The sequence below is a fragment of the Cnephaeus nilssonii genome (assembly GCF_951640355.1).
Source record: "Cnephaeus nilssonii genome assembly, chromosome: 3".
In the NCBI taxonomy this organism is placed as follows: domain Eukaryota; kingdom Metazoa; phylum Chordata; class Mammalia; order Chiroptera; family Vespertilionidae; genus Cnephaeus; species Cnephaeus nilssonii.
Window position 1 is genome coordinate 1,416,608 of NC_137074.1, and position 26,314 is coordinate 1,442,921.

The following is a 26,314-nucleotide window of genomic DNA, read 5'->3' on the forward strand; positions in this document are numbered from 1 at the left end:
GACTATAAGACATAAAATTCTTTTTTTATATCTTTGTTCAATACATACAAATGCTTTGAAAGTTTACCATAAAAAGTTATTCTCAAATGTATAATCTGTTTATTAATAATATTTCTTTCACAAAGTTAAAACAAAATAGCTGAATAATTAATTCTGGAGCTCATTAGATTGAATTTAAGGGAATGTTTTCTAACCGTTTTGCTTAAGCTTATAATTCTACGTAACATCACGGCTTCTATTAATTACTGAATCGGTGCTCACAAAGAACACGTTTTCTTTAGAAGACTTGTCTTTCACTTGAGAGTCTCACGTTCCTCTCATCGACGAGAAGGTGTGCTTCTGCTGTACCTCAATGCCTTCCTCACCCCTCAGGGCGACACAGCGCCTGGTTTCCAGCAGCGGGCGATCGCAGGGGGAGGAGCACACGGGGGGGGGGGGAGGGAGGAGCACATGGGGGGGGAGGAGCACATGGGGGGAGAGGGGAGGAGCACACCGGGGGGAGGGGCACACGGGGGGAGGATCTGCTTCTCCAGCACAGTAACAAGCCCACTTCAGGAAAGGGTTAACTGCCTTGGAAACTCCCCCAACTCCAGCTTCACAGCATCACCCCACTGTTCCCTACCAGCCCGCAGGCCGATGGCTCCACAGGCCCCATCCCTTCTCTGGGAAGCCATTTCCCTCCTGGCAGAATTCCAGGCCTCTCCTGCAGTCTGTTCAACACCCTTCTTACCTGGAAGGCCTTGCTCAGCATATGTTCCCCTTCCTTAGATCCCAGCAAATTTATTACTATTTGTTTGCCGTACAGAGTCTTCAGTGTTCTAAAATGCCTGTTAAAGAAAGAAAATACGCACATGTCAGGTGACGAGGTGACATTTTTCTTTAATAAATGAGAATCCATTATTTATGAGAACTTACATGGTTCTGTGTAAGCTCACAGAACCGGTAAACTGAATACAAATTCATTCCCCGCGGGCTCATGAACGTATGCGAACTCCGTCAGTAGTGTCCTCTCTGACTATGGGTGCCGAGCCCGGCCTGTGCTGGAGCTGGGGATCCGCCGGGCCCTCTCCCCGGGAGCCTGGCTGGCCCAGCACAGAGAACACACGCCACCTACCGGCTGGGCGGGCAGGGCGGGCAGAGGGCGCAGGGCTGCCCCTCACACGAGGACATCACAGCCGCTGTGAGCATTTAGCCCAGTGCAACCAAAACCCGTCTACACGAGATCAATGTGCTCAGAAAGTGTGAACACTGTAGTAGGCACTTAACGACTTCTTTTGGCTCTAAGTGCTTGAAATCCAGTGTGTACTTTACACTCCAGCACATCTCAATCCGGGCCAGTCATGCACCCAACAGCGACGGGGGCTGGGGCTGCTGTGCTGGGCGGCCCGCAGAGCGTCTTAAGGCTGAGACCAGTGCGGCCACTGCTAGAAGTCGCAACACCAGGAGTCACTGACTTCCGGTTACGTTAGGGGTCAGAAGAAGTTTTACTCGAGCCAAAAGACGAGAAATGATCAGTAAATGTAATTACAACAGGTCTCGCTGCTCAACCATTTCAAAGCCGAGAGCACCGTGGGAAAAGATCCAGCCCTACCTGTCAAAGGCGGGCGCGTTGGCTTCAAAGCCCCGGGACATCCGGACACGGTGAGAGCCCACCTGGGACAAGAAAGACGTGGTCACACAACAGCCACATGAGCTCCAAGACAAACCACCGCAATGCGCAGCAACGCATTCGCTCCACACAGAGAGGACGCCCGGTGATGGACTGCCGCTCACCACAGTGTCTTAAAGAGACAAGTTCCAAAAAAAAAAAAAAAGGACAAGTTCTAGGAGTTTCTCCTCCCTTTTATTTTTTAAAACGCAACCTCATAACCAAAGAGCTAGAAGTCAGACCATTATGAAACACTTGTAAACTAAGAGAAAATTCTGGTTGTGAAAGGTATTTTTAAGCAGCGACCCCTCACACAGTGCTGACCGCGTGTGCCAGGCACTGGTCTGCGACCTCTCATTCCATCCTTATGAGAGCCCTGAGCCGCAGCTACACCACTACTGTCTCCCCCGCTACGGAAAAGAGTGCTGGGACGCCGGAAGCCAGCCCCCCCACCCACCCCCCGCCCAGGTCGCAGGAGCAGAGGGGGAGGAAAGACTATTCAGAAGCTTTGTTTTTAGTGACGGCATCTTCCTGCCCACAGAGGCCAAGCTGTTTCGTACTAAGACACTGAGAGCAAATATGGAAACTAAAAATCAATGCACCATGAAAACATCCCAACTTTCTTATCAAACACAGCAGCTCAATTTCTATGGATGCTGAAAAAACATTACAGGAAAAGAATATCTGATATAATTCCAGGAACTCTGCACTCAGACCCTTGATTATGAATCTAGCTAATATTATTAGATTGAGTAATAGAACTATCCAATGAACCAACAAACAATCCTGAAAACTTAAAACATATGGAAACCTTCAAGAGGCTAAAACAACCATGTCGAACACCTACCTGCAAGCCTGGCTGCTCCCAGAACAACGGAACCGAGCCCCGGATTTGGATGAAGGAAGAAACAGAGTCATCTAAGTACACGACCTATGGAGAGAAACACGATAAAACAGTTCCGCAGACAGCTGTCACCTCTACGTTAGGAGACAAACTTACTAATACCGGCTGCACAGGTGGTATCTTATGGCCCACCTCTCATACACAAATTGTTCTAACAAAACATCCCCTATACATACAGGTTGGGGCAAAAGTGGGTTTATAATTGCTTGTGTGGAAAGTAATACAATAATTAATAAATAATAATAATACAAGATTAAACTCTGTTTTGCATGTACTCCTAACTGTAAGGCACTTTTGCCCCAACCTGTATTAACCAGAAAAATATCCTGTGTAATAAAAGGCTAATATGCAAATTGTCCCCTCAACCAGGAGTTTGACCAGGGGGCGGGGCCAGCTGGCCAACCACCCTTGGCCCCTCCCCCGGCCGCCCGGCCGGATTGGCCCCCATCGGGGTGGGCCAGCCAGGCACCACCCATGCATAAATTCGTGCACCGGGCCTCTAGTTAGAAATATAAGCATTGGAATCACAACTTTTAAAAAGGGATTCCTGTTAAACAGTATATACCTTTCTATTGTTTTATACACATACCTTTCTGTTTTCACATATTTTTTCTTTAGTTTTTCATATTTTTAAAAAATTAATTTGAAGATGTGAGTTGGGCTTGAGGCATGGACTAAATTTGCAATTATATAGTTTCACAGCCAAAAATATCCCAGTGTTTAAGTTTAGACGGTTCAAGTGTCTACAGACGAGAGGGGATTGACTTAGTTCACAGAACACTTTCCCGAGTGTCCAGCTGTCTGAGGATTGTAAACCCAACACCAAAGGGCAGGCCTGTGGCCGTGCTGAGCCGTGACACGCCTGCTCCTATCCGAAGAGCGGCCCCACCCCAGGGCGCTCAGCGTAGCCTCTCTGAGTGCCAACAAGCTGCGAAGAACCAGGAATGGCAGGCCGACGTCAGAGTCCCATGAGCACCTGCTGCCCCGCCGCTTCCTGCGCGCCCACACACACGGACGGGAGCAGGGAAACCCGCGTACCTGCTCCGTTTCCACAAAATTGGCCACGTGGCCGTCGTCGTTCGTCCCCCGGACGTTGAACCTGGTCCCGGCGCGCTCGCAGCTCAGCCGGGAGATGAGGCAGGCCTTGGCCTGCTTGTGGGCCGCGTAGATGGTCCTGACCTCGACGCCCCCGCACATGAGGCGCAGCAGCCAGTCGTCGCAGCTCACGCCGTAGTGCTGCAGGTGCAGGTGCAGCGACTGGTTCCTGGGAGAAAGGCGGGCGCGTCAGCCCCGCAGCACAGCGCCGAGTCCTCCCGAGAGCGAGCGCGTCAGCTCAGCTCGTGTGCGGTTCCCACGCCCGGCCTCAGAGGGCTGCGCTGTGAAACCAGATCCCCGGCAGGTGACCTGCGGCCCGGCTGCAATGCCTTCTCTACCTCTCCCGGGACGTCCGGGGCTCGTCCATCCGAGAGGTGCAGGGTTGGCACGAGCAGCAGAATCTGTCCCTCACCTGCGCCCGCCCGCCCTCCCACACCATCCCCTCCACCGCTCCTTCCCACTTACTCATAGCACTGACTGTACCCACATCCCATTCCTACCGAGTCAAATAAAATTAAATAATAAGGGAATGTTGGCTTAGAAAGGCAATACTGCCAGAGACAAGACCTCAAAACTGAGAACAATAAAATGAGTAACACAATCCTATCACAACTAATTCACTCCTAATTTTAACTATAGGTCTTAACGCTATTTCTGAAATGAGAGGTCAGTCGAGATCAGGGGGAGCAAATGGGTTTCATGTCACATGACAACTTCTATGAAGGGACCGTGGGTGCCTGCCTTGCCCTGCTGAGGATTCTGGGGCAGGGAGGTGTGTGGTCGCACGCCCATGCCGCCGTCTCTGCGAGTAAACGCTGGCCCACGGTGGCCCGCGTCACGGACTCACCAGAAAAACCTGTTGTCGGTCGTGTGCTCCTGCACGCTGCGATGGGCGTTGAGACTCAGGTCCAAACTGACCCCCGAGGCGGACCACGCGAAATAGAAGTTCCCCGAGTTCAACACCTTGCGCACTTCTGAAATGCGATCCTCATCGGCAGAGTCGGCTCGCAGGGATATAAATTCGGTGGAAGTCACTCGGAACACTTCAGATTCCTGAATTTTCCCCACAGACATGCATCCGGTGACGAGGACCAGGTAATGTAGCATGGTGTCGCCTGCAGAGAGCACAGACTGCGGTGACTAAGGGTTTGAGACTCCATCTGTGAGCTTCCAGCGTGGTAACGTCTTTTAACCTGATTACCTAACCCGGGATGATGTCGGCGGACGAAAGGCTTGCCGCCTGCTCAGGTTAGTGATGTTGATGATAAACTTACCCAGATTGAGTCGTAAAACACCGAGGAGTCCATACGCATCCATCACTTTGGAGTATGTACCCTTGATTGCCTCCTTTTCTGCAGAAGCTACAAAAAAGGTTTCAGGGTCAGAAATAAGACCTGATGCATCAGATTTTATTTAGCTATAAAGTCAGAGTTTCAACCAAAAAGTTCTAAATCTACACCTGATATTCTTAACCAAGGTGTAGCAAAGATACTTTCTCCGACTTGTAGCCTAAACGTCCTTCCCAAAGAGTGAGCCCACCCGCTCCAGCACCACCTACGGGCCCATCCCTCCCACCGGCGTGAGTAACAAGACCTGAGGAACCTTCGTCTGGGGCTGCTGGTTTTCTTTTCTCCCCGCTGACCGCTCTGACTGTTGTGCTCCTAGCACCAGCCGCTAGCACGGCCCTTACAGGACAACACAGCTCCTTCGCCAGAGCGCTCTCAGAATCAGCCTCCACGCACCCTTCCTGCTTCGTTTCTCATCACCCCCTCCTCACATCCCTGCTCAACCACACGCTCACCAGCGGCTCGCCCTTTCCCGGGCTGCCCCTCGGACTGGGACTCGGACTCGCCCTTTCCCGGGCTGCCCCTCGGACTGGGACTCGGACTCGCCCTTTCCCGGGCTGCCCCTCGGACTGGGACTCGGACTCGCCCTTTCCCGGGCTGCCCCTCGGACTGGGACTCGGACTCGCCCTTTCCCGGGCTGCCCCTCAGACTGGGACTCGCCCTTTCCCGGGCTGCCCCTTGGACTGGGACTCGGGCTCGGACTCGGACTCGGACTCGCCCTTTCCCGGGCTGCCCCTCGGGCTCGGACTCGCCCTTTCCCGGGCTGCCCCTCGCACAGCAGTCTGGCCTCGGCCTGCAGGGCTCTCCCCGCTGCCTCCTGGCTAATTCCCTTCACCTGATGACTACAGGCAGAAGGCCACCTTCCGGAGGCCCGTTTGCACTCCCCCAGCACCGCAGGTCGGAGCCGTCCTCGTGTTCCCTGCGCTGTATCTGGCCTCACCCCCGCCCTCAGCCAGGCCGCCCCGAGGCCAGCCCGTCCTCCTCATCCGTCCGACCCCACGCCAACCAGGCTTCACACTCGGGACTGAGCACCGTTACAGATGGAATCAGCCGCCACGCAGCTTCGCTTGGGAACAGGAACCCTGCGTCTGGCCTTGGTCTGTTTCTTCCACAATAAGTGATGTGACCTTGCCAACGGACATGCCCCACAGTAACTGCTGTTCGGCAGGCTGACTGATAAATTAAGAAGAAAAAAACACAACACCTCTGGAACTTTAAAGGAAAAATCTTCCTAGTTCTTAGCAAACACACTGATTAAAAATTTGACAGAGACCCAAAGTACACCACAGCTAGATCTCAGAAGGCAATTACAAACCACCCCTCCCACACCTACAAATGCAGACAGGCACGGAGCTCTCGCTCCCTCTGCCTCCCCTCCAAGTCCTTTCCCTCCCCCTCCGCCCTGCCCCCAACCCCCCTGCATATTCCTGAAGAAGGGTATCTCCAAACGGCACTAAGGGAGTAAACCCTTATAATATCGTGTTATCCCCTCCCTGCACATTTTTCTTAACGAGGAAGAAAGATTCCTTTATTTTATGAAACTCCATGAAATACGTAGAAATATATGATGTAAGAGGGAGAGACCTAATGGAATTATTGTCCCATTTCTCAGCAATTTAATCTAGAAAAAATGTGTCTCCCACTTAGAGATGAGTTAAGATGAGAAGCCACGCCCCTTTAAAACAGAGTAAACAGCCTTCAGAGCACACGGCGCTTGTTAATCGCTCACTCGGCGCATCCCCCCGCCCTTCCTGCTCTCCCACGGCAGCCACACTCTCCTCTCCTCCTCTGTCCGCGTTCTCGTTCTTTCCATCAGGAATACCCCGTCAGTCATCTTTCCAAATTCTCCGTCCATCCTCCAATACCGAACTCAGACGCCACTTCCCGCCCGACTCTCCCCCGACCCCTCTGGCTGCAAGTCGGGCTTCTGTGTGTCACGCCGCGCAGCACACGCTGGCACCCTAAGAGTAACAGGAGCCAGGTCTCCTTTCTCTGAATCTCAGCGTCACACCAACCCAACGCGGAGACGCGGGCAGTGCGGCTGCTGAGTGTGCAAATGACAGACAGAGACAAACTGAGAGGTTCGGCACCAAAGGAATTGTTTTGTTTAAGGTAATACATAAAGCCCTGGCCGGTGTGGCTCAACGGGTAGAGCATCGGCCTGCGGACCGAAGGGTCCTGGGTTCGATTCCGGCCAAGGGCACATGCCCGGGTTTCGGGCTCCATCCCCAGTGTGGGGCGTGCAGGAGGCAGCCAATCCATGGTTCTCCCTTATCGTTGATGTTCTATCTCTCTCTCCCTCTCCCTTCCTCTCTGAAATCAATAAAAAATATTTAAAATAAAATAAAATAATACATAAAAAGAGATACTTTTTTAAATCTTCACCTGAAGATATTTTTCCATTTATTTATTTATTTATTTTTTTAGAGAGAGGAGGGCAGGGAGGAGGGGGGGGGGAGAGAGAGATAGAGAGAAAGAAACATCGATGCAAGAGCGACACATCAACTGGTTGCCTCCCACACGTGCCCTGACTGGGGCTGGGGATCTAACCTGCAACCCAGGTCTGTGCCCCGACAGGGAATGGAACCCATGACCCTTAGGTGCGTGGGCTGACGTCCTAACCACCGGCACACCGGCCAGGGCAGAAGAGAAGCACTTTCCCCTGGCACGGACAGTACCTGAATGCTCTCTTACTGCATTAACAATCCTCACAGGGACGTCTGGAAGTTCCAAGGCGATGCTGTGTGTCTGTGCTGGGACGTGAGGGTGGGCGTGGGAGACAGGCTTTGTTGAATTACTCCAACCAGGTTTAAACCAGGAGCTTGTCACGTGCTAAGGGGTGTGGCGTGCTAAGGGGTGTGGTGTGCTCGGCAGAGCCAAGTGCAAGGATAATGGAAATGGAGTCCCGGCGTGGGGACAGGAAGCTCAGGTCACTCTCCTGCCACCATGAAGCTCCTGCTCACCACTGTCAACACTGCTGTGGCCACGCCTCCCAGCTGGGGGACAGGCTGCCTCTGGGGACAGGGAGGAAGAGGGGGCTATGGGGACAGGCTGCCTCTGGGGACAGGGAGGAAGAGGGGGCTATGGGGACAGGCTGCCTCTGGGGGCAGGGAGGGAGAGGGGGCTATGGGGACAGGCTGCCTCTGGGGACAGGGAGGGAGAGGGGGCTATGGGGACAGGCTGCCTCTGGGGACAGGGAGGGAGAGGGGGCTGTGGGGACAGGCTGCCTCTGGGGACAGGGAGGGAGAGGGGGCTGTGGGGACAGGCTGCCTCTGGGGACAGGGAGGGAGAGGGGGCTATGGGGACAGGCTGCCTCTGGGGACAGGGAGGAAGAGGGGGCTATGGGGACAGGCTGCCTCTGGGGGCAGGGAGGGAGAGGGGGCTGTGGGGACAGGCTGTCTCTGGGGACAGGGAGGGAGAGGGGGCTGTGGGGACAGGCTGCCTCTGGGGACAGGGAGGGAGAGGGGGCTGTGGGGACAGGCTTCCTCTGGGGACAGGGAGGGAGAGGGGGCTATGGGGACAGGCTGCCTCTGGGGACAGGGAGGAAGAGGGGGCTATGGGGACAGGCTGTCTCTGGGGACAGGGAGGGAGAGGGGGCTATGGGGACAGGGAGGGAGAGGGGGCTATGGGGACAGGCTGCCTCTGGGGACAGGGAGGAAGAGGGGGCTGTGGGGACAGGCTGCCTCTGGGGACAGGGAGGAAGAGGGGGATATGGGGACAGGCTGCCTCTGGGCTGACAGGGAGGAAGAGGGGGCTATGGGGACAGGCTGTCTCTGGGGACAGGGAGGAAGAGGGGGCTGTGGGGACAGGCTGCCTCTGGGGACAGGGAGGAAGAGGGGGCTATGGGGACAGGCTGCCTCTGGGGACAGGGAGGAAGAGGGGGCTGTGGGGACAGCCTGCCTCTGGGGACAGGGAGGAAGAGGGGGCTATGGGGACAGGCTGCCTCTGGGGACAGGGAGGAAGAGGGGGCTGTGGGGACAGGCTGCCTCTGGGGACAGGGAGGGAGAGGGAGCTATGGGGACAGGCTGCCTCTGGGGACAGGGAGGGAGAGGGGGCTATGGGGACAGGCTGCCTCTGGGGACAGGGAGGAAGAGGGGGCTATGGGGACAGCCTGTCTCTGGGGACAGGGAGGAAGAGGGGGCTATGGGGACAGGCTGCCTCTGGGGACAGGGAGGAAGAGGGGGCTATGGGGACAGGCTGCCTCTGGGGACAGGGAGGAAGAGGGGGCTGTGGGGACAGGCTGCCTCTGGGGGCAGGGAGGAAGAGGGGGCTTTGGGGACAGGCTGCCTCTGGGGGCAGGGAGGAAGAGGGGGCTAAAGAAAGTTAACGAGAAGGAGAGAACAGGGTGACAGTGAGCATGACCTTCCTAGAACTCGGCCTGGCCTGCGGCTGCACGCCCCGTGGCTTGTGGGCAGGGGATTTGCATGCGGGCAGCACCGGGCGGGCAGACCCAGAGCCTCGGGGCACAGCGCTGGCTCCCAGACAGAGCCGGGAGGCGGTGACTCAGCCGAGATCACCGAACCAGCCGCAGGAGAGGCGGCGCACACACAGGGAAGAATGCTCTAAAGGCAAGGCTTCCTCTGCTTAATTAAATCCTCAAACTCCAGCTGGAAGGCACTGAACCATCGAATAACGGTCCACTGAAGCTACACGTTTCCATCTCGGCAACAGGCCTAAACAAACCACCTTCCACACGTTCACGCCACAAGCATGTGCTGAGTGCCTCCCAGGTGCCGGTGCCCACCCTCTGTGAGGACAGCACCCACCGCCAGCCACACGCACGTGAGAGGTCTGGGCGAGCTGGAGGGAGTGCCCACGGACTGCAAGAGCCTCACCTAAAGCCTCTGCAGAAGATCCTCTCGCCGCAGCCTGAGGAGTGACGGGGCGAGCAGATGGGAAGTGGAGGTACAAGCGTTCGGGCAGCGATCCCATCCCCCATCCCTGAGAGCCCACCCATCAGCAAGGTGTGCACACGGGTGTCACACCCGTGCCATTCCTAACAGGACAGACGCCGGAAGAGCCACACACGGCAACAGACGTTAACCAGCTACTGTCACAGGCTACCACCTGGGTGGCCTCCCACGTGGGCCGCTGAGAAAGCAGCAGACACAACAGAAGACAGAGGGGATGGCTCCATTTCAGCTCAAAGCCAGGTCAAGAAGTGGGGTCAGGGACCCCCTTCGCGCGTCAGGGGAGGTCACTGGGAAGGGACAGGGGGACTCTGGAGAGCGAGCCACAACGTCCCACGTCTCCACCTGGGGGCGGTAACGTGCGAGCGTCATACTTCATCAGGCTGTGCGCTGGTGACTCCTGTACGCTTCCACACGTGGGAAGAGACTTATTTTTAAAGTAAAATGTTGAGCAGAGAGAACAGCATGTGTAAAGACCTGAGACCAGACAGCACTCGGCAGTCAGCACCGGACGGTCCGTGTGGCTGGAGCACAGAAACCCAGGAGCGCTGGGTTCTAAGTCCAGTGCCAACCGCTGAGGGGTGTGAAGCGAGGGGACAATATGACCAACTTGTGTTTTTAGAGACGGGAGCGTGGGGGGGCGGAGGGGGGGGGAGCAGGAGACCAGGTAAGAAGGCGAGCACAATGGCTCACGAAAGGGCCCCCCGGACTGGCTGGGACAGAGCAGCAGGGGGTGCGTGCAGCTAGGAGGCTGCAGTGAGGGTGATGCGGGAGGAAGCGCGCAGACGATGCTTAGGTTGTTTGGGGTGGAGTGCAATCCAGGAGGGAAGGAAGACGGGACGAAGAGCAGGTCTGAAGCGAGGAGCTGGCACGACCCCAAGGCTCCCCAAGGCCCACCTCGCTGGCCCCCCTTCTCTCGGGAGCAGCGTGCCTGGGTTTGTTCCGTCTGCTGTTACTCACGGTGGGAAGGTAAATTCAGTTACGGTGACATCATGGTCAGAAGCCAACATCCTGTTACGGTCCCGGGCAGGACATTTAGGACATCTGCTAGACCTTCAACCATGTAAGACAGTCTCATGACGGGGTTTTACTGCTCAGTGAGAGAAACGGTGCCTTCGCCTTCTGTTCGGGCAAAATGAGGGTCCGAAGGGAAAGCCCTTGGGGAGCACCAGCTGGCCCCAGTCCTGTTGGCGGGCCCTGCCACCCAGGCCGGAACGGGAGAGTGCATGTTTGCAGCTCCATCACAGTGACACACAACCTCCATTCCACATTTCTGGGCAGGAAAGGCACCTATTCACAGCCACGTCTTCTCTCAGCCTGAACGTTTTTCTTACAAGAGACAGGACACTGCCCCGTATCCAAAGGGCGAGCGTGAAGACCGGCGGCATTTGGCAACCAAACAGAAAGGAACAGCTATGCTCACTGCTTGTCACCACCCACGACAGTCACACAGAAGTCTAGCAGCCGACATTGAACTGGGCCACCAGAGGAACTCGGTCTTCAACGGCCCACCCTAAGCCAAGCCCTGCCTCCCTCCACTGTATTCCTAGTCCGTGGCAGGAGCACGCCTCCTCCTCAGAACACGCTGCCCTTTGCACGCCTAACTTCAGTCTTCCACTAGCACCCCTTTCTTTCCCCGTCCACCCCCTAACTCCCCAAACAACCACCGCCGCCCTCACAACAGCACAAACAAGAATCACGGTGGGGAAAGCCGAACGGAAAGACTACGCCGTCGGAGCCATCGTTTCATTTCTCCAAGCCTCAGGGTCCACGTCTGTGGTGTGGGGCAAAGCACAACCCACAGAATTAAATGACACATGTCTCATGCCACATCTCCACATGTACGCTGAGATGCTCTGGGACACTTCGACCAACGCCCAGCAGACCTGCGGGATATTTCATTTTATATTCCTCACCCAAGGATATATGGGGGGGTGGGGAGGGAGAGAGAGAGAGAGAGAGAAACCGATGAGAAACATTGATCAGTTGTCTCCCTTAAGTGCCCCAACTGGGGATTGAACCTGCAACCTTTTCACAAATGGAGACAACGCTCCAACCAACTGACCGCCCGGCCAGGACGCTGCGGGTGTTTTCAGAGAGGAAGGGAGAGGGATAGGGAGGTAGGAACAATGATGACAGAGAGGAAGGGAGAGGGACAGGGAGGTAGAAACAATGATGACAGAGAGGAAGGGAGAGGGATAGGGAGGTAGAAACAATGATGACAGAGAGGAAGGGAGAGGGATAGGGAGGTAGGAACAATGATGACAGAGAGGAAGGGAGAGGGATAGGGAGGTAGAAACAATGATGACAGAGAGGAAGGGAGAGGGATAGAGAGATAGAAACAATGATGACAGAGAGGAAGGGAGAGGGCTAGGGAGGCAGAAACAATGATGACAGAGAAACATCCATCAGCTGCCTCCTGCACGCCCTCTACTGGCCGGTGGATGTTTTAAATTGGAGGGAACATGGAGATATTCCACAGTTAGTTCAGTTTCAACACTAGATTGCAGTGCAGTCCTTACTGACATCGTATCTTTCTGAGGCTGGGTTTGCTGGGATAAACATCAATGCAGATCCCGATGAGCATCGACCTATAAACCAGGTCCTGGTCTCTCAGCATTAATGTTTCTATCTCTCCCTCTCCCTTCCTCTCTGAAATCAATTTTAAAAAAATCAATGTGAAACAGGAAATGAGGTGGCACTGTCCAATCTGATTCTAAGGTTTGAGAAGCTGTCCAGTGCTCTACCGCCACACATATCCTATATAATAAAAGCCTAATATGCTAAGTGTTCGGTCGGCTATTCAACCAAAGTGTAATCCTTTCTAATAATAGACAAATATGCAAATTGACCATACCTCTGACACACCCACAAGCCAAGTCCATAAGCCACGCCCACCATCGAATCAGAGCAAGTATGCAAATTAACCCAAACCAAGATGGCTACAGCCACAGAGAGCAAGGTTTCCTAGGTAACAGAGGAAGCCAAGCTTTCCGCCTTTCCTAGCCAGGCCTAAGCCTCCACTCAAGCTACAAAGTTTCAATTATAGAAGGTAAATAAATTCAAACAAATGGCAGCAGAATGGAGCTTGAGAGAGCAGGCCAGGGTTGCAGCCAGCAACAGGAGAAGCAAAGCTTTCCGCACACCCTGGCTGGGCCCACCCGCTTAAGGCAACAAAGTTTCAATTATAACCCCAACAGAAATGGCTGCCTGCCGGCCTCGGAGGGAGCCCCAGGCTTGGCTCCGCTCCAGGCTACAAAGTTTCAATTGTAGAAGGAAAATAAATTCCAGATACCAGGGCCTCTGCTTGGGTCGCCAGGGGGCATGGCCAGCCTGCAAACCACCACAGGCCCCTCACTCAGGCCGCCCCACACCCCAAGGGAAACCCCACCTGATCCAGGACGCCCTTCAGGGCAAACCAGCTGGCCCCCACCCCTGTACCAGGCCTCTAGCCTATCTAATAAAAGAGTAATATGCAGATTGATCATCACTGAAACACACAATATAGCTGCCCCCATGTGGTCAAAGATCCTGCCCCCATGTGGACACAAGATGGCCACCAGAAGATGGCCAGCAGAAGGGGGCAGTTGGGAGGCACCCGGCCTGCAAGGGAGGGCAGTTGAGAGGGACCAAGCCTGCAAGCGAGGGCAGTTGGAGGTGATCAACCCTGCAGGAGAGGGCAGTTAGGGGTGACTAGGCCAGCAGAGGAGGGAAGTTGGAGGCAAACAGGCTGGCAGCAGAGTGGTTTAGGGGGTGATCAGGCTGGCAGGCAGAAGTGGTTAGGGGCAATCAGGAAGGCAGGCAGGCAAACAGTTGGGAGCCAGCAGTCCTGGATTGTGAGAGGGGTCCCATATTGGAGCGGGTACAGGCTGGGCTGTGGGACAACCCCCCTCCGTGCACGAATTTCGTGCACTGGGCCTCTAGTATGCTAATAATATGCTAAGGCCACTCAACGGCTCGCTATGACGTGCACTGACCACCAGGGGGCAGATGCTCTGACCGGTAGGTTAGCTTGCTACTGGGGTCCAGCTGACTGGGACTGAGCAAGATGGGCCGGACATGCCCTGGAGCCCTCCCGCAGTCCCTCCCCGGCTGGCCAACCTCCTGTGTCCCTCCCCGGCACCGGTGGGGTGCCTTGGCCTGGCCTGCACCCTCTAGCAATCCGGAACCCCTCGGGGGATGTCGGAGAGCTGGTTTCGGCCTGACGGCGGAATGACCAGTTAGTTGCTATGATGCACACTGACAACCAGGGGGCAGACGCTCAATGCAGGAGTTGCCCCCTGGTGGTCAGTGCGCTCCCACAGGGGGAGCGCCGCTCAGCCAGAAGTCGGGCTCACGGGTGGCAAGCGCAGCAGCGGTGGCAGGAGCCTCTCCGGCCTCCATAGCAGCTCTAAGGATGTCTGACTGCCTGACACCCCCGAGGGCTCCTGGACTATGAGAGGGCACAGGCTGGGCTGAGGAACCCCACCCCTCCAGTGCACAAATTTTGTGCACTGGGCCTCTAGTTTATTATTAATTTCAGAGAGAAAGAGAGAGGGAGAGAGAAAAACATCAATGATGAGAGATAATAATTGATTGGCTGCCTCCTGCACGCCCCACACTGGGGTCGAGCCTGCAACCTGGGCATGTGCCCTTGACTGGGAATCGAACGGTGACCACCTGGTTCAAAGGTCGATGCTCAACCACTGAGCCACACCAACTGGGCAAAGAATATAGAGAATATTGCATGTCTGTCAACTCTGTTGTCTAGTTTAGGTTCGTCTTGTTCCCTGTGCCACTTCTTGCCTCACCATGCATTCTGCAGGTATGAGTGAACAGTACTGACGCCGGGGGTACACGATTTCCCAGACACGGCCTTTCCTCCGGGAGCCGCACCCACACAGACGCCCGCCCACGCTCCATGTGGCGAGCCGGCGCCGCACTGAGAGCGCTGTGTTCAAGCTGTGGGCTCAAGAAAGCTCATCATTGGCCCCGTAACAACAACAAATGCGCTGTAATTCTGGAAACATGATTATTTTCAATAAAATTTGCAATCTAAAGTTGTCTGTCCTGTTATCTGTCATAGAAAGGCCTGTGTAAACTATGCTCAGAAACTGTCATCCCACCCGGCCCGTGTGGCTCAGGGCTGAGTGTGGGCCCATGAACCAGGAGGTCACGGTTCCACTCCCAGTCAGGGCACATGCCAGGTTTTCAGGCTCAATCCCCAGTAGGGGGCGGACAGGGGGCTGCCAACTGATGTTTCTACCTCTCCCTAAAGTCAATAAAAATATTTTTAAATAAATTATCATCCCAACCCAATTCTCTCAGAATTGGGGGGGGGGGGGGGGGGGGGGCTGGAACCCAGGCCCCGGGACTTGGGAAGCCGGCCCAGGTGAGTGTAATGTACACCCCAGGCCCACTGATCCCATCTGAGCTGCATGACTCATTTACGCTGGGACCCGGCCAAATGAAGACAGAGGCCAGGGCTGCATTAGAGGACACTTGGCCCGAAGAGGATCCCGATCTGAGGTGATGCTCAGTGTGTTCCCACCGACACCCCATTTCTGACATGTGCTAGTGATATGAAAGGTAACATTTCACGCGGGTGTCTCTGGCATGACCCAAGAAAATGCAGTGACTGCCAGTAGCTATTGCCCACGATATCGAATTTCCTCAGCGTCACTCATTAAAGCCAGGGCAACGGGAGCCTCCAGAACGCACAGCTTTGGGGACATGAAGACCGATTCCTGCCAGCGTCCCCGTCACCGTCTACCTTCAAGAAAAATACCAGCATGTACCGGTAAAAGTGGTCATCTCGGGGTACAGGCCAAGTTCAAGGGTGAGCAGGAGGGGTGGGGGCAGGGCCTCGGGAAGGATGAAGAGGCCGCACTGGAAGGTGGAGAGGGCATCCTCGCAGTCAGGAAGCGGGCGGAGCCAGGAGCAGCAGGATGGCGCTGGCAGCAGCCTGGCACCCCGGGAAAGCACGAGGAAACACCAGCATTTCCTTAAAGGACATCAGCAGGGACAAACGGGAGGGAGGGCCTTGTTTAACGGGTGAGGAGTTTGACCGTACTCTTACAGGAAAGGGGGTTATGCTCCTGTTTAATGTAAAAAGGTGTTAGGAGATTCTCCTGGCAGGTGAATATGCAGGACGCACTGAGCTTTGGGGCCGGGCTGGCTGAGCTCGGAGCACGTGCCCGGAACACAGCAGGCGTTTTAGAACGTGGGGTTTGTAAAGGGAGCTCCAGAGCGCAACACAAACCTGGCAGCGCTCCAGACTCCATGGCAAGTTAACTTTCTAAGTCAAGTGACTTATAAAAAGGTCTGTTAGCTCTTAAACATTAAAAGTTTATAATAGGAAAACAGAACATACCCAAGAGATTATACATCCATTTATGCTAGCTTTACAGAGAGGCAATATTCAAGCTTTATTTTTTCCTCCTGAAAGAATTACTTACGTAGTCTAAATCTAATACAGGAAGTAGAATTAATAAATAATTAGGATAGTATTTTTATATCCTTTCTCCTTAGAATATCAATGCCAAATGGATGGTTGGGGATTTTGTTTTAAATAATTTTTTGGCAAAAAGAGGGCGGCTGGAGGTTTGGAAGTATGGCTACCCTTAGGCTCCCTGACCTGGGAGGGAAACAGAATAACCCTGATAACCACAGGTAAAGCGCACCTAGGAGCTGAACATCTGGATCCCTGTCATTACCAGTACGACAATTAAAGAAACATTTGAACTTAGACAAATTAGAAAATCAGGTAATGCCATCAAAAACACAAGCCGCTAAAAAATGTTTCACATGCAGCTAAGCCGAACATTTCCCCCAAATATTTTTAATTAAGAATTCATCAGTATAATTATACTTGTAGTAGGAAAAAATATGCTATGCAAATTAATATTATAGCAAGTTAAGTTTGGTGTGTTTAAGTATAAAAAACAATTTGAGTAAGGTAAGCCCGTACTGACTGAGAATAACCCATATTGTTACTTGTTTCTTAGAACACAGAGCCCCTTCCTGCTATATGTCTCTACGTAGCAAAAACATAATAAAGGATAAGCAGTTATCACTAGAACACTCTTAAAAACACAATCACATTTCAAATAACCCCAAACTGAACTTATTTGCCAAAATCTTGTATTAAGAAAGACAATATTCAAATTAATATTTTTATTTTTAATTTCATGCATTTGCCCACAAAATAACCCAAAACATATTAATCTACTTTTTAAAAAAAATCCTCACCCAAGAATATTTTTAATTGATTTTTAGAGAGGAGGGGGGGGAGAGAGAGAGAGAGAGAGAGAGAGAGAGAAAGAAACATCCATGTAAGAGAAGTATCAACTGGCTGCCTCCTGTACGCCCCCCAGTGGGGGATCAAACCTGCAACCCAGGTCTGTTCTCTGACGGGGAATCCAACCCAAAGAAACCCTTTGGTGCAGGGACCATGCTCCAACCACCGGAGCCACCGGCCAGAGCCGAACCTACTACTGTTTACGGGGGACACGGCGGTCCTTTTCCTTAAGAGAGCCTAGCAAATAGCTTTTACATGACGTGGTTCCACATGAAATTTTAAAAAGAGCTTACAATTCTCTAAATGAAAATGTAGTAAGGTCCTCACCATAAGACACTCCAAAAATACTAAGTAAACAGTCTGAACAGTTCCTGACTGCAACTGAGCTGTAAGAACTTGTGTCCGGCACAGGAAAAATGTGAGGCAAGCCATTCCCTTCGGGGATGGGGATGGGGATGGGGATGGGGGTGGGGGTGGGGATGGGGGTGGGGATGGGGATGGGGGTGAGGGTGGGGGTGGGGATGGGGATGGGGGTGGGGATGGGGATGGGGGTGAGGGTGGGGGTGGGGATGGGGATGGGGGTGGGGGTGAGGGTGGGGGTGGGGGTGAGGGTGGGGATGGGGATGGGGGTGGGGGTGAGGGTGGGGGTGGGGGTGAGGGTGGGGATGGGGATGGGGGTGGGGGTGAGGGTGGGGGTGGGGGTGCGGCACACACGGCAGCCGCGTTTCTCCGAAGGGAAGACTCACTCCCAGAGCAGCAGCAGCAGCACCCACTGAAGCAAACACCTGTGACCAGGACCTGCATCACCCCACCCGGACCCCGCCGCAGGGGAGGAGGAAATGGAAGTCTAAGACAGAAGAGCCTCCTGGGAGAAGGGATGGGGCGGGGGGGGGGGGTCTCCCCGAGGCCGGGCCGGGCCTGAAGGACCCCCGGAAGCCCAGCCCAGCCCCGCGGACTCACAGAGCACGGCCACCGCCCCGGACTCGAACAGGAGGCACTCCTCGCGCTGCCGGGTCTCCACCATGAGGCTGAAGGGCGGGGGGTCCAGCTTGTGGTGGACGCGGAAGCCCTTGCTGAACGCCATCCTGTCCGCGGGGCGGCCTGTGGAGCGAGCAGAGCGGAGGTGGCGCCGGTCCCTCCACCCCGCAGCCGGTCCCCCCACCCCGCAGCCGGTCTCCTCCCCACGGAGCCGGCCCCCCTCCCCCGCAGCCGGTTCCCCTTACCCGCAGCCGCCCCTCCCGCCCCCCGCCGCAGCCGGTCCTCCCTCCCCGGTCGCCCCCTCCCCCGCAGCCGGTTCCCCCGCAGCCTGTTCCTCTTCCCCCGCAGCCGGTCCCCCCCGGCCGGTCGCCCCCTCCCCGCCGCCGGCACCATCCCGCCGGTCGCCCCCTCCCTGGAGCCGTCCCCCCCGCCGGTCCCCCCTCCCCGCCGCCGGGCTGCCGGCGCCCAGACGGCCCCTCCGCGGGGGCAAAGCGGAGAGCAGGGCTTGTCCACCGGGAAGGCGTCGCTCAGGCACCAAAGAGCAGGAGCGGGGCCCCGGGCGCCATGCCCGGCGGCAGGACCGGCCTGTCCCCGCCGGAGCCGCTCACAGCGTCCCGCTCCGGGGCTGCCGCCGCGGGGAGGGACCGGTTCGGAAGCTGGAACCAGCCCCGGCCCAGACGGGAGGCCGGACGGAGGCCGCACTCCCCGGGCGGGAGGGGGAGGGGGAGGGGACCCGCCCGCAGCGCTCCCCGGGCGGCGACCCCGGCCCAGGCCGCCGGCTGCGGGCTGCGGGCTGCGGGCGGGAAGCCACGACGCGGGCGCAGACCTGACCGGCTCCTCGCGGTCCTGGACCCGCGGCCCGAGGCGCCGAGCAGCCGGGCGTCCACGGCGCCCGAACCCGCGTCCGTCCCGCGGGGCTGACGGCGCTGTCACCACACCCGCCGGCGGCGCCCCCAGCCGCCCGCCGCCCCCCGCCCCCCGCGCCCTCACCGCCGCCGCTGGCACCGCGGACACCGCCTCCGGGAGAGCCGCCCGCGGCCCGGCCGCCGTGGGTCAGGACGTGCCTCTGCCGCCCGCCGGCCTCGCCTCCGCCCCCGGCTCCCCGCCGCCTCCGCCCGCCGCCCGGGCCGCCGCCGCCGCCGGAAGCGTCACTTCCGGTCCAGCAGACCCAGCGCTTCCGCATTGCGCCGTGGGGGCGGGGCCATCCTCGGGCGGGGGCGGGGCCATCCTCGGGCGGGGGCGGGCGTCGGGAAGGCCACGCCCACTCGGGGCGCCCTGCTGCGGGGCGGGGGGCGGTGCTGGGAGCCGCCTCCGCGCGCAGCGGGAGTCGCTCGGCGGGGTCCCCGACCGCAGCGGCAGGTCCCGCCGCCCGGGGTGCCGGGCAGTCGGCCTCCCCAGCCCGCGCGCGAGCTCCCGGGGCCTCCGGGGAGAGCCTTGCGGGATGGGTGCGGACACGTGCGCCGCGAGGTGCCAGGACCCCCCGTGTCGCCCCCGCGGCACCCGGGCGAGGGGGCGGCGAGGCGGCCGCGGGCGCGGGGCGGCGCCTGGAGAGCTGTCCATGGTGTCGCTGAGCGTCCGGGGGCGGGAGGAAGCAGCAGCAGCGCCGCTTTGGAACTTGGGGGGCTCAGGGGCGGTCGGGAGCGCCCCAGGAAAGCCGTCCGCTGGTGACCCGGATGGCACCCCCGCAGGGCCCCGAGGCCCCGGCGGCCGTCATTGGCACTGAGTGGCCGGCCGCTCTGGCTGTGGAACCCGGTACCTAAAGGCCACCCTCCCTCCCATCGCGCCCCCCTTTCTCAGCTCCCCGGCTAAGGGCGACGTCCTGAGGGCTTTTCACTGCTTCCTCCTCACAGATCTAAATATGGAAATGAAGTCAAAACCAGCACCCCCAACAGGAATGGAAAACCTCAAACCCAGCACCCGGGGGGAGGGTTTCCCTGGCAGTTGCTCTTTCTTCTTCCCCTTCGAGCTTCCCTTGCAGCAGCGCAAGCAGAATTTAAATTCCGCCCAGCACACAGAATCGTTTCCCTCCAGGCCCGGCCACGTGGCCCCACTTATCGTCTTTCACCCGTTTTGGAGAAGCCGGCCCCACCCAGGTTCCAGGGTCCTGATTAGGAAGGTGTCACTCGTTAGGACAGAGGCCGCCTCTTGCCCAGGCGGTGCGCACACGCGCGGCCTTCGTTCCGAGAAGGAGGGCCGCTCACTCGGTGCTGTGAGCGTGAGGACCGGGAGGCCCTCTCCTGGCTGCGGCCCTCCCCATCTTCAGAGGCACCGGGGCATCCCCAGCTTGTTGGCGCCCCTGGTTCAAACAGCCCCTCCGTTCAAACTGCAGGAGGACAGCAGCCACTCTCAAGGCTGCATTCTTGCACCCCCCGCCCCCCCCCCAGGGACAATTTTCACAACTCGGGGGTAATTCACACCAAGGAGCCTCCAGTTAGTAAAAGTTCCCTTCCCTCCTCCTCTTCCAACAAGCCTCTTAGAACTGGTCATAACTGTCCCTCCGAGCTGGTCTGACGGGCGTGGGCAGATACTGATAAGACACCGCCCCGACTATCTCAGACCCACGCCCCCTCCCTTCCTTGTCACCTAGCAACAGCAGCCGGCGCCCTTTAAAAGAGCAGGCCAGTGTTTGTTCCCCGCCAGGTGTTAATTAGCAACGCTCCAGCCCTTTCCCTTGGGGGAAAGGAAAACACACTTTCTCTCGGCATCTCTCTCCTCCCTCAGTTGTGCATTCTTTCACAGCGCCACTCACCGGCCAAACCCTAACACGATTTCTTTAGGAAAACTATTTGCTCCTTGTAGTGGCCGCTGACAGCAGCCTGAATTACACTCAGATCAAGATAATCTACTGGCCCTGAGGGCGGTTCTTTCCTTCCAAGAGAATCCTTTTCGGTTGGAGATTGCATTTTCCAGAGAAAACTACAAGGGAGTGGGTGAGGATGGAATTTTCTTATTTGTTCAAATTAAAATGTGTGTGTGAGAGTGTGTGTGTGTGTGTGTGTATGAGTGTGTGTGTGTGTGTCTGTGTGTGTGGTAAATGTGTGTGTATGAGTGTGTGTGTGTGTGAGTGTGTGTGTGTGAGAGTGTGTGTGTGTGAGTGTGAGTGTGTGGTAAAGCAGGGCTCTTATTCCTAGAATGGACAGTAGAAGCTCACGGCTTTTCCAGATCCTTTCAAAACTGATCCGTTTAGTCATAAAGTAAGCACATGCCCTAGGTTGGAAAACACAAGGGCCACTTTTACTAGTGACTTTCACAAACGTCATTTCTTCTCTTTTCTTGTGCCCTTTTCCCGTTTATACTTCCTTGTGCATTGTAACGCTTGAAAACAGCGGGACAAATGGTCACCCAATCCGAAGAATGTCTTTGGGGTGGGCTGACGGAATGCAGTTAAGCGGCGCACCCACACTTCTGGGCGAGGCTCCGAGGGCCGATGGAGATGGGCTGATACCAGGCAGGGGGTACAGATACCAGCTTCAACAGCCTCAAGGAATTGAAAGCAAACACCTGACTTACAGATGTTGAGTTTTGACCAAATTATTTCTCCTACGGGCAAATTCTATCAGTTTGAAACATGAAATTGCCATTTCTATAAGTCAAAAATAGCCCAATCGAATAGTCTGTCCCCAGTAAACTACAGCTAGGATTAATAATTTAGGAATTACTAATGATTATCCCAAACAGTGACATAAAAACAACTATGTCACCAGACTGAATTTTGGCAGATGTTTGCTGTTTACCTTTTCCGTACAGCCTGCATTTTCTCATCTAAAATGCTAGAGGATGTCTGGCAAACTGGAGAATATGAACAGTCTGACCCGATGACCATTCCAGCTTTTTTCGGTTACACGGGCGAGCGCTGCCGTTTGTGTGGGCTCCGCGGGGGCCTGTCAGCGCACGGAGGGAGGCTCCTTGTTGGAACTGCAGGAGGGGCGCCTTCGCCCAGCGGGCGCCTCTGGAACTTGGACATCGAAGGTCACATGCATAAGGGAAGCTTCTGTGGTCCAAGTGTTTCTGTAAAGCAGCTTAAAATAGCTTCTATAGGATGTCAAATCCTGTAGTGTACCATGTGCTTTGAATCAAGTAGAGGATAGAAGGTCTATGTTCCAACAGATCTTTTTTTAACTGGACCACAGTAAGTCCTCTGAGAAAGGCTGTGCTAGCCATTGTGGTGCTGGATGATTCTATTTTTTAAAAACATGTATTGCCCTGGCCGGTTTGGCTCAGTGGATAGAGCACCGGCCTGCAGACTGAAAGGTCCCAGGTTCGATTCCGGTCAAGGGCACATGCCGGGGTTGTGGGCTCAATCCCTAGTGGGGGGCGTGCAGGAGGCAGCCAATCAATGATTCTCATCATTGATGTTTCTCCCTGTCTCTCCCTCTCCCTTCCTCTCTGAACTCAATAAAAAATTATCCTATCTAATAATAGAGTAACATGTAAATTACCATCACTCCGCTACGCCCACGATTGGGCGGCGGGAGGCTGGGGGGCGGGACTCGGGGTGGCCTATCCGGCCATTGAGAGGCACGGATCCGCTGCCACTGAGGGGGGCTACCCTGCTGTTGAGAGGCGCAGGGGGCGGGACTCCCACCCCCTGTGCCTCTCAACGGCCAGATCCGCAGCCACTGAGGGGGCCTGCCGCAGACACCCAGCTGCGCCTCTCAACGGCAGGGTAGCCAGGTGTCCGCGGCAGCCCCCCTCAGCGCCTCTCAACAGCAGGGTAGCCCCCTCAGCGGCCGCGGACCATCAAAAGTGGGGGAGCTGGGTGCCTGTCTGCTCCGGCACCAGTGGACAGGCACCCAGCTCCACCGCGAAAAGCAAAAGCGTGTAGGGGACCCTACACGTGCATGATTCAATCATGCACTGGGCCTCTAGTATATATATAAATAATTGACTTGAGAGATAGAAACATCAATGATGAAAATCATTGATCAGCTGCCTCCTACACATCCTACACTGGGGATGGAGCCCACAACCCGGGCATGTGCCCTGACCGGGAATCCAACCATGACCTCCTGGTTCACAGGTCAACTCTCAACCGCTGAGCCACGCCAGCCCAGCTGGGTGATTCTAACCTGCACGCCTGTGCTGGAGTTAGGGCCGACAGGGCCAGGGGAAGGCCAGCACAGGCTGCCAGGGCCCAGAGGTCTGAGCAGGCCAAGTGCTGCCCATCAGGACCAACCCTAGAATACCTTCCAGCCTGCCCGCCGTGGTGGGCACCCAGCGTGCAGAGTTTCAGCTCTGGAGGACAACCCCCACAGGGTTTCAGCCCGTTGGAGTGGGAGGCTCTCATCAGTCACACATTACATCGCTGCTCTCACTCAGGGAGAAATGGCTCTCACCCTCATTTACTTCAACGGAGACCGGAATGCAACGTCCTTGACCAGGAGAGTTCCTGTAACCCAGAACCACTACTAGTAGCAACTTACAGTCTTAGCTGCAGTCTGCAGCTCCCCAACCTGGACCGCTTTTATTTAGGAGGGCTTCATGGTTTCAAGGGAATTAGCATTTTAAAAATTGATTTGAGAGAAGGAGCGAAACATTGATGGGCTGCCACCTCCTGCAAGCACCCCGACCGGGAATCAAATCCGCCACCTTTCGGTGCACAGGAACGACACTCCGAGCCACACCGGCCAGGGAAAAGGTGGCCCTTAGAACTAGGGATTTGTCAAATCTGCTTGAATGTTAGATAACTGAGACTTCGCCGTTATAACTGATGCTTCAGTAAACCCGGCTTTTGAAGAATGAGGGAATTCTACCCTTTAGTATACCCTCAGGAGGGAGGTACTTGCTTTAGAACGCGAGCATTTTGGCCAGTTCCGGGGACTGTATCGCTGCGGGCAGGGTGCACGGGGCCCGGGCGTGACGAGCAGCTCCTTTTCCTGATCACAAGCCGGTGAGGACGCAGCCGTGCCCTCAGGTGTCCCCGGTCGCTCTTCTCCCCAGTGACTGTGCGGGGGTGCCGAGGGGGTGCTCTGGGGCGGGGGCTCCGTCGGCCTTACTGCAACTTCCTCAGACCCACACCCACGTCTGAGCGTCCAACTCCTTCCCTCTCCTTCCCACGGCCACCCTCACCGCGCCTCCGGCTGGCCCGGCCTCCTCCAGCTCCCTCTCCTTTTCCAAACCGAGTTTGTCTAAAGCCCTTGTACACCCAATGCCACCCCGGCGACTGCTCCCCCGACGGGACGAGCACGCTGGGGAACGGGTTCTCCCAGGACATCACCGGGACGCCCAGCTGGCCGCACAGCCCTCAGCAGAGCCGCGGGTGCAGCCCCTGGACCGTGGCATCCACAGGGGCAGCGAGGGGCACCATCACCTGGTACAACCGGAGTCTGACTGACCGAGGCTTACACCGTCACAGTAAGAGTTTTCCTTTCCAGAAGCCTTCGGTACCTGTTTGGAAGTGAACCAGAAGACTGCTCCGAAGGAAGAAACTGGAGGCGGGACCTGGGCTTTGTGAGGATGTCGCCCTCCGACCGTCTGACAGCTCCCTGCGTGAGAAAGGCGCTCGGCTAGTTCAGGAACAGACGGAGCTGGGCTGGGAGAACCACGCGTTCTGGGCGCGAACCGCTCCCGCCAAGGCCCTGGCGCGGTGCTCAGGCCAGTGCTGACGCCAGGAGAGCGGCGTGTCCCAGGACCGCGTGCCCAGTGTTCCCGGCGGGCAAGGGCGCCTCGAGCAGCCCGAGGAGCGTCCTCAGGCTGTGGGGTGGGAGACAGATGTCAGGCACCATGATGTGCCCGTCATCTACACACATCCTCTCCATCTTCTGCCACGGACGCTGATCTCGTTGTCCTTCTTTTCAGCACCCACTAGGGCAGAGCCAAAAAACATGCGGGTGTCAGCCGTGCCCCCGCAGGAAATACAAACGTCACCGAGCAGTGAGTAGGTGGCACTGTCCTACTTAGTATCCGAGTTGACCTGGGGCACACGTGCTAACAGTCTCCCTACAGTAACTCACCTGAAATGCTCCAACTGAAATTAGTTCCCAACAAATACAACAAAGGACATAAGTGAAAATTAATTTAATGCTTGGCTAAAGCTTAATTACATATATCATTATCAAACAAGAGTCCTTAATTTCTAAAAAGTTCCTCTTTTGAAAATCACAGAATCAGAAAGCATGAACTTTGAAACAAGTCCCCTGGGTATTTACACCGCGTATAAACAGTATAGAAGACCATGGATATTCAGTTGGCTGGGTGTGTGGCAAACCAGCAAGGCGTATTATTTATTGCATATATAACTCACATATGTGGGATTTAAAATGACAGATACCAAATTCAAATGCATGTATTTGTAAGCTGCTTAGGGAGTAAAACCATGAATGAGCCAGGATAGTCAGCCCAAAACCATGCAGTTGGGTTGTGGGTCTATTATTTTTAAGAATTAAACTTCCACATTCTTTTGAAAACCCTACGTTGCATGTTGAGTTCCATGAAGCCCAAGTTCGACACAGTGCCGATGCGGGAGGAGCTCACCGCCGCCCAGGGATCAAGCCACACCGACCTCAACGGGAGGCAGCACAGCAGCCACCGCGCTGCTACCCACAGGGCGGACCCTGAGCACTGCCAGCCCTTTGTGCAACAGTGACTTCCCAGACAATCTGCTCCGGAATAACTTCCTGCTGTTAAAAGGCTTACTCTGTAGAAAAACACCACAAGTTTCCAGTGAAAGTAACTCATGGTGGTATAAATATATATATGCATTAATTACACAATTTACACTGCACACATTGTTTACAGAGAACAATTAGCTGAGAGGGTTAATTGGAATAACCATATAAAATACTTCTGTAAACAAAGTATGACAGGCAACAAGGAAAACATTCATAAAACTTCCTAGAAATAATCTCAACTCCTTTCATTCTGAAGAAACCGCATTTAAGGACACAGTATTGGATATTAATGTTCTTTGTATTAAAACAAGAATCGCTATTTACAGTGTAAGAAACTTTACATATATACAGAGTCTGTACACGAGGAATGGTACGACAGCAAGGGGGCTGTGCGGTGTCAGGCCGACTTCCCTTCCACCAAGGACTTGAATTCCTTCACATTGTGTTCGCCTGCGACAGCCACCGCGTGATCCAGCGCGTGGACACTTGCAAGGAGCTTGATTATCTGTTTGATATTTTCCCTAAAAGAGAAAAAATGTAGTAG

General features: G+C 55.7%; 2 protein-coding genes across 2 annotated transcripts in view; both read right to left on the reverse strand.

The window, feature by feature from the left end:
* The window catches only part of SYNJ1 (synaptojanin 1), a gene marked incomplete at its 5' end in the record, with an annotated part of 60,205 nt that extends 40,862 nt beyond the window's left edge, over positions 1-19,343 (reverse strand). The window contains 8 exons of the mRNA XM_079766905.1: positions 731-827; positions 1,592-1,653; positions 2,496-2,579; positions 3,591-3,816; positions 4,495-4,762; positions 4,922-5,008; positions 18,143-18,283; positions 19,151-19,343. Coding sequence (XP_079623031.1) covers positions 731-827; positions 1,592-1,653; positions 2,496-2,579; positions 3,591-3,816; positions 4,495-4,762; positions 4,922-5,008; positions 18,143-18,283; positions 19,151-19,343 — 1,158 coding nt within the window. The remainder of the gene's footprint in view (positions 1-730; positions 828-1,591; positions 1,654-2,495; positions 2,580-3,590; positions 3,817-4,494; positions 4,763-4,921; positions 5,009-18,142; positions 18,284-19,150) is intronic.
* A 5,819-nt stretch (positions 19,344-25,162) lies between these two features.
* PAXBP1 (PAX3 and PAX7 binding protein 1) overlaps positions 25,163-26,314 on the reverse strand; it is a 33,640-nt gene continuing 32,488 nt past the window's right edge. The window contains exon 18 of the mRNA XM_079766742.1: positions 25,163-26,291. Within this exon, the coding sequence (XP_079622868.1) occupies positions 26,168-26,291 (124 nt within the window). The 3' untranslated portion in view covers positions 25,163-26,167. The remainder of the gene's footprint in view (positions 26,292-26,314) is intronic.